Raw genomic sequence first — 13,171 nt, 5'->3', positions numbered from 1 at the left:
TTCCGGTGTTGAAAACACACTTTGCAAAAAAAAAAAAAAGGAAAGAAAATACACTTTGCTGCCAGCCTTGAGAACCATCATCCCTGTCTAGTGTGCCAGTTTTGAGGGAAAAGAGCAATGGAAGCATGTTTAAAAAGTGTGCTTCCTTAAAGTTTAAACACAAGAGATGAGACTGAACACACCACCACTCCTCAATTATTCTTGCCAAAAAAAAAAAAGGAACCCAAATCTAATCAAGCCTCCAGATCTAACTACTTACTTATAGGAAATACAGGGCATGGATATCCAAAGTTAAAAGACTATAAGAGGAAGTGATCTGCCAAATTCTGACTGTGAGATATTCTACTGATCAATTGACCTGCCATCTTCAACAAATCATAGCATGAGAAAAAAAGAGGAAGTGGGGGCAGGGAGGGCAGTTACAGCATAAAAGAGACTTAAGAGAGGACAATCATCAAAATAAAAACCAACAAAACAATAAGCCTCTGCACAAATGCTCACCGTGCACAAGGATGAGCCAGAGACAGCTGGACTTGAACCATTCAGTTCTAGAGGCCTTAGAGTCAAGAAGTCCCCGTGGAAGCCTCAGTGGTCACATCAGAATGCTTGGTTTAAAGCTTTACTTTAAAGCAAATGCAATTTCCCTACAGCCAGAGTAATTTCAAAACTCACTTTCATATCCATTTATAAAATCTGACTTGGGAAAATGAATAGATAAAGAATTATCTTTTTGTACATATTCAGAGCTGGTGTTGACCTAGCACAACTACCTCTAGTTCAATACAAATGCTATGTTATTCTCTTGCCTGAGTGTTATGGTCTACAGGCAATATTTAAATAAAATTCTGCACAAATATTAGCAGCAATGCCATCGAGCCATCCTCTTTTCTTTGTGTGATTTAATCTTTTATAGTGGAAGTATAACAAATCAGTGTATATAAATATATGTGATATATAATGTATACATATAGGTATGCATAACACATAAATACATATAAAGTATGTATCAATACAAAAAACAAAGGATTACTCTGCTACTGAGAACATAAAGGGAAAGGCTGAAAGATGCAGTTTCTTTTACTAATCCAGCATAGAAAGTAGAATCTAAAAATGAAATGACCAAGTTAAATTTGACTGAGTTTAAAAAAAACACAAGTAATATCTATAATCTGATAACTTATGAGTATAAAATTTCCTCAGTAGTCTACAAAAAACAATCAGCCAGGGGCTTCCCTGGTGGCGCAGTGGTTGAGAATCCGCCTGCCGATGCAGGGGACATGGGTTCGTGCCCCGGTCTGGGAAGATCCCACATGCCGCGGAGCGGCTGGGCCCGTGAGCCATGGCCGCTGAGCCTGTGCGTCCGGAGCCTGCGCCCCACAATGGGAGAAGCCACAACAGTGAGAGGCCCGCGTACCACAAAAAAATTTTTACTCGAAATATTTACTTTCCTCCTGCCCTCAGGTGTTTCATTTCAGTTCAGACCTCAAGAAAAAGACACGTTTTTTTACTTTTAATTTAAATATATTTTATGTCACTTTTCATTAAAAATTATACTATGGTAATAATCCTAACTATTGTACTTTTTTTTTTTTTTTTTTTTTTTTAGCGGTATGCAGGCCTCTCACTGTTGTGGCCTCTCCCGCTGCGGAGCACAGGCTCCGGACGCGCAGGCTCAGCGGCCATGGCTCACGGGCCCAGCCGCTCCGCGGCATGTGGGATCTTCCCGGATCGGGGCATGAACCCGTGTCCCCTGCATCGGCAGGCGGACTCTCAACCACTGCGCCACCAGGGAAGCCCTATTGTACTTTTTAATGAACACTTTTCCCATGAGCATTAGAAAGAAGCCTCCTCCCACCCACTCCATCCTTCATTTATTTTCTGTCCAGGTCTTGTACATCCCTGCAGCATCCAGCTCCAAATCATATCTGGAGGGGAAGAGGACTCACCCCACTTTCACTAACTCTGACTTTTTACATTCTCTATTGAGTATCTTTTTTTCATTTTGGCCACCATCCTCTGGTAACACAGCCTCTTCTCCTTTCAGGGAACCACCTCTCTCTAATCCCACCCTCAGGCTCCAGGTGTGAGTACATGCCTATGGCCTGGCCAATCAGACCACGGCATTCTCTAACTACCCAATCCAGGCCAATCAGAGGCTTCCCTGGGTCTTTTGGTGGAGAAGAACCAATAGGGAGGCAGTCTTCTTGTGAAGCTGTAGGTGCCAAAGAACAGCTATTTTCGCCACAGTGAAGAGAGCCTGTCTGAGAGGACAGCCAGCACAGAGGAGAGCAAAGACAAGGGACAATGAAATAGTGTTCTAAAGACACTGTCTCAGCCCCTGAATCCACACATGGGGTTTTAAAACACAATACAATAAGCCGCTAAATTTAAATTCCCTCTTTGACCTATGCCAGTTACAACTAGGGTTCTGCCACTTGCTGTAGAAAAAGTGCTGATAATACATAATCTAACAGTTATCTAGAAGTAATTGGATTTATTTTTCAGCAAATATATCAAAACACGATACCTATAAGTGAGTACTGCAAAAGGTCCCTTCAAAGTATTACCTTTTGGGAACTCTGCTCAATGTTAGGTGGCAGCTTGGATGGGAGGGGAGTTTGGGGGAGAATGGATACATGCATATGTATGGCTGAGTCCCTTTGCTGTGCACCTGAAACTATCACAACATTGTTAATTGGCTATACTCCAATAAAAATTAAAAGTTAAAAAAGTAAATAAATAAAAATAAAAACAGCCCTCCATCAACATTTCATGATAGACACAAAACTCAGTGAAATGACATCAAGAAAAAGGTAAAAAATAAAAATTAATGTATTCATTTAAAAAAATACATTACCTTTCGGAAGATGCTCACTTGTTCCAACCATGCTAGCTATTATTGCTAAAACTTGCTTGTATTCCTCTTTTGAAAGTTTCTTTATAGTCACAGCTCATATGTTTTCACTTCCATGCAGCCTAGTCATTAGCCACTATTTAATAGGGAATACAGGCTGAGTGGTTAATAGCCTGATAACAACGCTTGTATAAATCAGCTATTATGAACCATCAAGCTTTCCTCACCACTTGAAATGGTATACAAACCTCCTCCAACTGACTTTTTTCTCTTATTTCACACTCAGAGCAGAGCTAGAAGCTATTTTAAATCTAGTTTCCCATAACAGTTTGGGGAGAATACAGCTCCCCTCCGAAAATAAAACTCCACACTATTTACTGGCTCCTACTGCTGGGAAGAATATTTTTAGGCATGACTTTCCTTCCTACTTCAACACATACAAACATAGGAACACACTTTCTCATAGATCACCTCATCAGACCATATGAAATATCTGGATCTCCCCTTACATGCGTCTGGTATTGAAGTGCTAGTTCATCAGAATCCCAGTTTCATCTAACTCACTGGGTTCTATAATATCAATGCTTTGGCTCTATGGCCAGAGACTGCTGCTAGGTTCACGGCAAGAACAGCTGTCCCAAATTCACGATAGACAAATTCTACACAGGGAAAATGAGCAGGATCTTCTCAGCCTGGGTTCTCAAAGGCCCCCACCCAGCTCGCTCACACACTCTTAAATCTGAAAAATTTTACTCAACCATTCTCAATTACTTTAAAAAAAAAAAAGAAAAGTCCTCCCTAAAACCCCAGAATCAAGCACAGTGCTCTTAAGACTAAGCCCTTTTCTGCTTCTCCATTTGAAATGGAGGTTTGTAACATGTGAAAGGCATGTGCATAATCATCTCTACCAAAGGCACAACCTTTTGGCTGACCTTAGTAACATAACAAAGTATTTCAAGGTGAAGAAACAAAAGAAATACCTTGTAATACATTCATAGGAATCACACTCATTCTCAAAGAGATTTATGAAGCCAGAGGCATTACTGTTAAAATTCCCGAAAAGGAGAAATTCAAAATGGGGACATCTGACATACAAGACTTGAAAAAGAGTTGAAAAATGCCATTCATGTTCTTGAAGGAAGGACTAGCAATTTTTCAATGGTCAATATTCTCCAAAATTAATTTTTAAACCTGATGCAATTCATCCAAAATTCCAATTAAGAGTTTTAAAAAATAAACTTGTTACTTTATAATGGGTCTTTATTTCTAAAGATAATATAGACAGTTGCCATATACTCTGCACTGTTTCCTCTATTCTTAACATCACACATTAGTATGGTGTATCTGTAACAATTAATGAACCAATATTAATAAAGACTTTCTTTGAAATTAACAAAATGAATCTAAAGTTCATCTTGAATAAACAAGAGATAATAGCCAGAAATAGGTTGAAAAAAGAAATACAATGCTAGGGAACTTTCCTATCAGGTGTTTAAACAGACTATAAAATTATAGCAAAGAAAACAGTCTGATGCTTGACAAAAAGAGCTGGACTGATGAAAAGAAGAGAATAAAGAGTCTAGAAATGGATCCAAGTAATTTGATAGGGTTCAAGAATTGATAAAGGTAATATACGAAGTTAATGAGAAAAGGACGGATTATTCAAAGCAGTTTGGGATATTGGCTAGTCATCTAGAAACAAATCAAGGTGGAATCCAATTGCAAAATAAATTCAGAATAAATTAAATGTTTAAGTGTTAAGAAGTCAATCAAAAAATATACCAAAATACAATAAGTAAATTTTTCAAAAATGAGGGGACTTCCCTGGTGGCGCAGTGGTTAAGAATACGCCTGCCAATGCAGGGGACATGGGTTCCATCCCTGGTCCGGGAAGATCCCACATGCCGCGGAGCAACAAAGCCCATGTGGCACAACTACTAAGCCTGCTCTCTAGAGCCCCTGAGCCACAACTACTGAGCCCGCGAGCCACAACTACTGAAGCCCGCGTGCGTAGAGCCTGTGCTCTGCAACAAGAGAAGCCACCGCAATGAGAAGACCGCGCACCACAACGAAGAGTAGCCCTCGCTCGCTGCAACTAGAGAAAGCACGCACACACTAACGAAGATCCAACGCAGCCAAAAATAAAATGTTTTAAAAATGGGATTGGAGAAATCTTTTCTATATAAAAGCCAAAAACTTGTAACTATGAAACATAAACTGATAATTTTTACTATGAAAATAAAAATTTCTGACAGAAAAAAAACATTAATAGTTAAAATACAAACCAGATAAAACATTTGCAGTACATATGACTAGCAAAGGGTTAATATTCTTAGAACAAAGATCTCTTGTAAACCAATTTACTACTAGATGAACTATCCCAGCTCCTAGCTAACCAACCCCAGTTGCCCACGGAGCCTCTTCTCTCTCAAGGACCCTGTTCCAGCAATTCTATCCCCTCCCATCATTAATTTTTTTCCCTCTTCTTGAACATTCTCAACAGCAAACATGCAGGTACTTCCATCTAAATATATCAAAGCAATAAAAAAACACCTTCTCCTGACCCTCTTTCCCCATTGAGCTAGAACCCCATTTCTTTGCTCCCTTTTGCTGCAAAACTCCATGGAAGTGTGTTGACTTAATACAATGTCTCCAGCTTATCTCCTCCTATGAGCTCTTAAACCCATCTCTATTAGGCTTCTGCCCTTTCCCTTAATCTTTTCAGGGGCAACTACAGTTAATAGTTCAGTAAATGTTTCCAGAATTTCTTCTCTGTAGATACAAATATACCCCAGTATGTTTAAAAACTAGTTATCTCTGTGTGGTGAGATAACAGATGACTTTCCTTTTTTTCCTTTATAATGCTTTGGTACTGTCTGAATTTTTTCAATATATAATAAGCCTGTGTTACTTTTATAATCAAGGGGGAAAAAGTTGTTTTCATTTTGATAAAGTCACTATCTTAGCCTTAAGAACACTACATCTGTGGCTTTGCTTTTAAAAGGAAGAGTTAGAAATAAAACTAGAATAAATGAAATTGTTCACTTTTAAGAGGGGAAAAAAACCCTACTAAAATAAGCAGTAACCCCTCATTCCAGAGATGCATTTATTTAGATGACTTTTTATGAGTGCAGCTTCTATATTGACGTCTTTCTAGCTAGAGGTTATGATTTTTTTCCTTGGATAGATGACAGGGAGAAGGATAAATGGTGAGCAGAGGGTCTTAGAAGGGCCTCTGATGGGATCACAGACACGAGAGGTCCAAAAGAACCTTGAGGTCATTGAAAGAGATCCTCCACTCATCTGATATACCTTCTTGCCCTCCAACACACACACACACACACACACACACACACACACACACACACCCCTTTATCAACAGGCTGGAGCCCTCATTGACCCCTCCCTGCACTGAGTCCACCAAGCTCCTCATTCCTAGCTTGACCCCCTTCATCACCACCTTCCTTTGCTATCTTTCCTGCTTGGCTTCTTTCTTCTCCTGACCTGAACAAACCTGTTATTCATCCTCCCGTTTATGAGATAAAACTAACTCCTTGTTTTAAAACAGTACAGTTAGAAACGTAGTGTGGAGACGATAAGTCTATAAAGCCCCAAATACTTTTTAAAGTGAAGTATTTTTAAGAGGTTGAGAATATTTTCAAAAACACTCTCATGAAGGTCGAAACACAGAACTCTGCAATGGCCTATAGAAGTGCATTTGCTGAATTAGATCTAAGCCGAAGCCAATCATTTGTTTTAAAAAAGAAAAGGACACAAATGTATACCTATGCATGGAAAAAGGTCTGAAAGTATATGCAACATAATATTAATCGTAGTTTCATCTGAGCTACTGGGGGGGAGTGTTAATTTCCTTTCCTATAAAGTTGTATTTTCTAACTGTTCTATAATTTATACATATTACTTACATAATAAAAAAATTAAATACACGACTTGAATATAAGCCCAAAGAGAAAAGAAGGGGAAAGACAAAAGGCTAGGGAGGGGTGAGTGGCAGCAGGGAAGTGAAGTGAAGGCAAAGAAACCACTGAATTAGTCCATGTTGAGAGGTAGAGGGGAGACAGCTCTAAATCAGAGTCCCCATCTTTATCCTGCAAACCCAGGTGAGTCCCCTGCTTTGTTCTGGTAAGTATGGCTAACAGACTCTAGCCAAGTCCAACACAGTTGAAATGCGTAAATGTAACCGTATAAAAGAAGAAATTAACAGCTTTATCCTGGGAGTGGAAGCGGAGGAGTATCCTCAGGAATGCTGATATTCCCAGAGCTGCTTCTCTCCACCTTGGTGTTTGCATCACAAGCTCCAGGAGCCCCTGGAAAGCAAGCTATCCATTTTCAAGAAGTAAATCTCTTGGACGAATACCTTCTGTTCACTAGCTGGAGAGGAAAGGTGCTGGGCTGTGTGCTGGAACTCCAGCTATCTCTTCTGGCACAGGTTCTCAGGGATGAGACCATGTCTAGTGGGATTTTCTCCAGATTCGACAGCCTTGGCCCTACCCAAACACGCAGCTTTGTTTTCACCATACATCACTCAACCCGAGCCTTTCGTTTTTCCTTTCAAGCATCCACAGGTCAAATACCGTGTGCTCCCAATGGTCTGAACTTCTTGGACCAGCAAAGGGACATTCATTTTGCTCAGCACTCCTTTCACATTTCTATTGTGTTCGATGTCCCACTCCCCCTACCCAAGTCCCCAGAGAATAACTTCTTCCTTGTTTTAATAACTTGGACCGCAGTCAAGGTTGATGTGTTTCTCCATTTTGCAGGATATTTTCTTCAGAAGAGACAAAACAGAGGCTGACAGAGTAGCAGGGCTGGGGAGCAGGGTTAGGAAATCAGCAGGCATTAGGAACACACAGAGAATGATTCTAAAGAAATACTAAAGAATTTTGTATTTGTATTTCTAAAGAAATACAAAGCAGACAGCAATGCGAGGCACCATACACAGAATTATTCATAAAGGTGGACTAGTGCTTAGAAAGATTTCCACTTTCTCCCAAAGACCCACTTAGAAAACATAATTTCATTTGTTTGCAAGGAAAAGGGTCAGAGTTAAGAAAGTGGCTTCATAAAGTACCTCTCTTTGACTTAAATTGAAACACAATATTCTCCCATTTGAGGTCATAAAAGTAGCTCTGATCCCTATGGGCACGCAGAGATTAGAAAATGAGTAAAGGGAGGAGGAGAGTGGAGTAAATCAGTGGTAAGATTCCCTCCTCCCCACCCCGTTTCATGTTTTCATCTCGTCTTGCCCATGTCCTCCCTACGATCCTATCCCCAACCAGTATAATAACACTGCTCCCCAACATCTAACAAAAGATGTCTCTGTGGACTTGCTTAAGCAAGGAAACAAGCTCACTTTTTTTAAAAAAAGTAAAATTCTCAAGGAAAGACGACATGAACAAATATTTAGTGGGCGTTAGTGGGAGGCACATGATCTTTTAATAAAAACGTTATAATCCCTCTTTTTTACGAGTGATTTAGAAATTATACCCTTTTTCTCCAAAACATGACTCAAACCTCCAGTATTCGTGTTACAGATCTACCTTGTCACCATGATTTTTCTTACTACTGATTTCAGATAGTGTCCAGACACCAGTAACAGATAAATGCAAAAAAAGTTATTTCTCTTTGTCTCTCTTCATGGAATATCTTTTCTCAAATGTATTTTCTGTATTAACAGCATTTTCATACCATGGCAAAGGAAAGCAAATTTGGTACAGAGAATAAAGATACCTACCCAGATTATGTACCCCCTGGGGAAAAACCACTTTCTACTGGGATATCAGCTTCAGTTGAATCCAGTTCTCAGCTGTTCATGGGCTTGGAGGAAAGAGCTAAAGAGTTGCTATTTTTAGAGCTAAGAAAGGCAAACTGTGGGTCATGGTATATTAGTGAGTTGTAAAATCAATCTACACATCTCAACCAGCATTTTTTAAAATGATATGGAATAAAGTAGAAAACATCAGTATGCACAGCATGTAGTAAGTATTGTTTTGTGAAAACTTCTATGTGTGTGGGTACGTCTGATCTCAGTGTAAAAGGTATTTCTAACTGTGGTCGCAGTCTAAAAAGTTTAAGAAACTCTAATCTAGGGCCCAGATACTGGAGTCAGACAGAAGTGGATTCCAACGTGGCTCTGACCCTTACTTGCTAAATGAACTTGGTTAAGTGGCTTAACCTCTCAAGCCTCCTCAAGTGAAAGATGGGTGTGAACATAATACCCTAGGATTGTCATGAGATCAAAAGAGGAGAGGTATATACAGCCCTTCACACCCTGCCCAATAATGTTAACATCCATCTTCAGGTAAATGTTCAGCTCACACTCAGAAGCAAACATTTAGTTGACTTACAATATGTGCTAAAGGGATAAAAACACAGTGTGAGAGAAGATACTAGGAAATTAGACAATTGTAATGTTGTGCTCTCCAAAGAGTTACTCTTCTACAAGACTATCTACTGGAGGAGTCCTTGATGCTTTTTATACAACTCTTTGAATAAAGTATTCAAGAAATACATTTTAGGTCTTCCCTGGTGGTGCAGTGGTTGAGAATCTGCCTGCCAATGCAGCGGACCCGGGTCAAGCCCTGGTCTGAGAAGATCCCACATGCCGCGGAGCAACTAGGCCTGTGAGCCACAACTACTGAGCCTGCGCATCTGGAGCCTGTGCTCCGCAACAAGAGAGGCTGCAACACTGAGAGGCCCGCGCACCACGATGAAGAGTGGCCCCTGCTCGCCGCAACTGGAGAAAGCCCACGCACAGAAACGAAGACCCAAAAATAAATAAATAAATAAATAAAATTTTAAAACAAAAAAAAACAAAAAACATGGCTGCTTCCAGGAGAGAGAAAGCAGAGCAGGGATCCAGACTATGTTTTACACTGGGCTCCCTGTGGTGGCAAGATTAAAAAAAAAAAAAAAAAAAATACATTTTAATTTCAGGAATCCTTTTCCAAAATGTAAGCACCAGCTCAATGAAAACACTCCTAGTTTTTGTTTCTTACACAGGATTGAACAAAACAAATTATTTGCATTTTGTGCTTCATCTTTATAATATAGCTTCTGACTCCCTAGCAAGTGACTAATATCATGTGTCTAAAGATCTTAAAAGGTACCGACATTATCTCACCTATGGAAAGACCCAGATTCAAATACATGCCAAGATTCCTTATACGTAATTTTTGTAATTAAGCAAATAAACTAACCCTGTACTCCAGCACGAAGAAATTTAAAAAACTGAAAACATACTGCTCACTTCACAATCATGTTCTATCTATTCTTGGCATGTAGTTTGGGGAGAGTTACTGAATTCTGATTACAGTAGAGAGGAGAAAAGCAAGGGATCCAGAAAGAAAGGCTGGGACCACGAAACATAGGACAAGTTTTGAGTAGGTGGAAAGATACAGTGCTAAAATTGTCAGCAGCCCCTTGGATGGAAGTGGGGAGAGAAAAAAATCCAAGTCAATAGCAGGCTTTTTTACTTTTGGGTCTAGAGAGACGAAGCGGAGATTTGGTTAAAATAGAAAAATTGGGGGCTGGGGGTGGAAGAAAGGATCTAATAGTGAGTCTTAGAAGATGAAAAACAACTTCACTAATCACTGAAGGATGATCCAACAAACAGGACTGAACCAACAAAAGAAAGATGAGAAGAGGAAGGCTGGTTTTGGTGTTTAAGCAGAGGAAAAAAAAATCAAAAGAAACAGTTACAGAAATGTCCCAGGGTGCAGGCTATAAGGCTGGGGAAAACACAGATGTTTAGGAATTTTAAGAAGTCTTTGCAGTGGGCTTCCCTGGTGGCGCAGTGGTTGAGAGTCCACCTGCCGACGCAGGGGACGCGGGTTCGTGCCCCGGTCCGGGAAGATCCCACGTGCCACGGAGCGGCTGGGCCCGTGAGCCATGGCCGCTGGGCCTGCGCGTCCGGAGCCTGTGCTCCACAACGGGAGAGGCCACAACAGTGAGAGGCCCGCGTACTGCCAAAAAAAAAAAAAAAAAAGTCTTTGCAGAAAGTCTGGCCATAGGCTTGCGGTAAAAATTAAGTTCTCCCTGAGAGATTTAAAGGTAAATAGAGAAAAGGCGAGTTAAGTATGGCTGAAAGATCTGACCGATCTAACAGGAATATGTGTAATGCCACAAATTTCATATTTTTTGAAACGTTCGCCAGGAAATGAGCAGGATTGCTACAGCATCATTTTTTTAATTGTCTCCCAGGAGTATGTTGATGAGATGTGTCACCACCTCCATTTTAACCTACAGCATATCTACAATAAATAAGAGGAGGCAGAGAGAGACAGAGGGGAAAAATGAATAGATTCTTCCCATCCCTGTGCACCAACTGCTACCCTGATTACCCAACATCAGTCCTAACTCCTGCATCACCCCAGGTGCCAGTCAGCAAGGCCTATGTCATTTGCTTTGCCATCATCGCATTGTCCACTCACTTGCTCTGCCCTTCTGTCCATTTCACTGAGCTGGAGCTCCCAGCAGCAACTCTAGAAGAGAAGAAGAGGTGGGGAATGGGGACTGGAGCATGCGTGGCTCTACCAAGCCCCCCAGATCCCACAGTCCAATGAGAAGCCACTAAATACACAGAGATGTAAAGCCAGCTGTCTAGTCAAGAGTGCTGAACTGAGGCCTCGATCCCACTGGGGCTGATGGGGTGGGGGTGTGAAAGGCATCACAGGGAGGCTGGAAAGAGCCTTTGCTTTGGAATCAGATCTGGACTTGGAATCCCAGCTGTACCACATAGTATGATGTGAACCTGGGAAGTTATATACTTCTCTGAGCTTGACTGACATATCTGGAAAACAGGATAACAGTACTTAGGCATCCCAATGCCATCAGGAAGATGAGATGAGGTGACCTAGATAAGTAGCTGATACACCACAGGTGCCTCATGACTGTCACAGTCTACTGCCCACCAACTCAGATTCGAAACTAAAAGTGAGTTCTTTTACTGTTTAAAGCAAGTCCCACCTGCTTTGTTTTTCACTTCCAGGTGCAAAGCACTGTCCCTACCTACGTTTGATTGCTCTGTTCTCCCTATTCTGGTTGTGTATCCAGTGTGATAAAAGCCTGTTCAGGCAACCAGGTGTGAACACATCTGACTCTGGATGGTCCAAATCATCTTCACTCAAGTAGGAGTTTGGATCCTGGACTTTGTAAACTCAAAGCATGTCTTGATAAGATAATGTAACGATTAACCTCTGTGATATCACTAGCAAAACACAAACATTAAACAAGTTTGAATGGACAAAAGTTTGAAGAACTCTAAAACATTCAATAAGGAAAGGCCATATTAAATTTTCCCAGTATTCTCAACCCCCTTGTTCTAGACAAGAACATCCCCTACTTATATTCCTAAAAATTTAATACTGAACACCACTGACCAACTGGGAGAGGGAGGAAAGCGTCCTAATTCTACAGAGAGCCATGCCTATTCTTCTAAAACTGTACTCTCTTCATACGGTATAAGGACCTTTATAATGGTTCAAACAAGTGTAAGTTACTGTTTAAGGGAAATGGAGTAGAGAAGACCTTACCCCTTTAATGTGGCTCCTAAGTTCATCTGATTCCAGGTCATGCATTCAAGTTGGGAGGTCATTTGGTATAAATTGTCACTGTTAGAAAAACATCCAGAGTTAGAAATGCATACTACAAAAGACATATATATATATATATACGCAACTGTTTCTCCAAAAAGCAATAGACTTTTAACTTTTCTTTACAATGAAAGCCTCCACATTTTCCAGAATGACAGAATACACGAGTCTGAAATGATTTTCATTTCATCTCACTGATCTCTGCACGTCATTCACTTCACACACAGCAGAAAGGATGTGAGAATAATTTGGAAGCCTTTAAAAAACCTTAGTAGAGCAAACATTGAAGTTTCTAAAGAGGTATTAAACCTCTGAAGGGAGGAGGCTAAAGGGAGTGAAACTTTGAAAGGCAACACAGGCTGGATAGCTCAACATTAAAGTTAAAAGCCTGGAGCTGAAAGTAAAAAGACAGCAGATTAATTATTCGTGAAAAGGCCATTAAGTTGTTTTAATCAAAAGGATAAGTATCATGTGGATTATGAGGGCCTGAAAAGTCAAAGAGTGAAGGGTGATGGATGGTCTAATACTCAAGGATGTGACAAGCAAAAGAAAGAGGATGATAAACTCTAGATACAACTGAAGGAATCATTCTCGATAAATTTTGTAGTGACGGAGTTTTTTTTTAAAGCCCCCAACTCAGTTCTATATTATAGGAGGGAAAACAATGGGTGATCATTTACATTAAGACCCCAAAGGGAAAATA

At 40.4% G+C, this 13,171-nt stretch overlaps 1 protein-coding gene across 11 annotated transcripts in view; it reads right to left on the bottom strand.

Annotated features, from left to right (window-relative positions):
• WT1 (WT1 transcription factor) overlaps nucleotides 1-13,171 on the bottom strand; it is a 176,554-nt gene that overhangs the window by 19,236 nt on the left and 144,147 nt on the right. For 7 of the 11 annotated variants that reach the window (XM_067038051.1, XM_067038055.1, XM_067038058.1 and 4 more), the window contains 2 exons: nucleotides 12,409-12,486; nucleotides 11,308-11,358 (listed from right to left, as the gene is read on the bottom strand). In XM_067038051.1, coding sequence (XP_066894152.1) covers nucleotides 11,308-11,358; nucleotides 12,409-12,486 — 129 coding nt within the window. The remainder of the gene's footprint in view (nucleotides 1-11,307; nucleotides 11,359-12,408; nucleotides 12,487-13,171) is intronic. The other 4 variants (XM_067038056.1, XM_067038057.1, XM_067038059.1 and 1 more) reach the window with 1 other exon arrangement.

This window comes from Kogia breviceps, chromosome 7, assembly GCF_026419965.1.
Source record: "Kogia breviceps isolate mKogBre1 chromosome 7, mKogBre1 haplotype 1, whole genome shotgun sequence".
Classification (NCBI taxonomy): domain Eukaryota; kingdom Metazoa; phylum Chordata; class Mammalia; order Artiodactyla; family Physeteridae; genus Kogia; species Kogia breviceps.
Note: the sequence above shows the minus strand (reverse complement) of the source record. Positions and strands in the feature narration are given on the sequence as shown.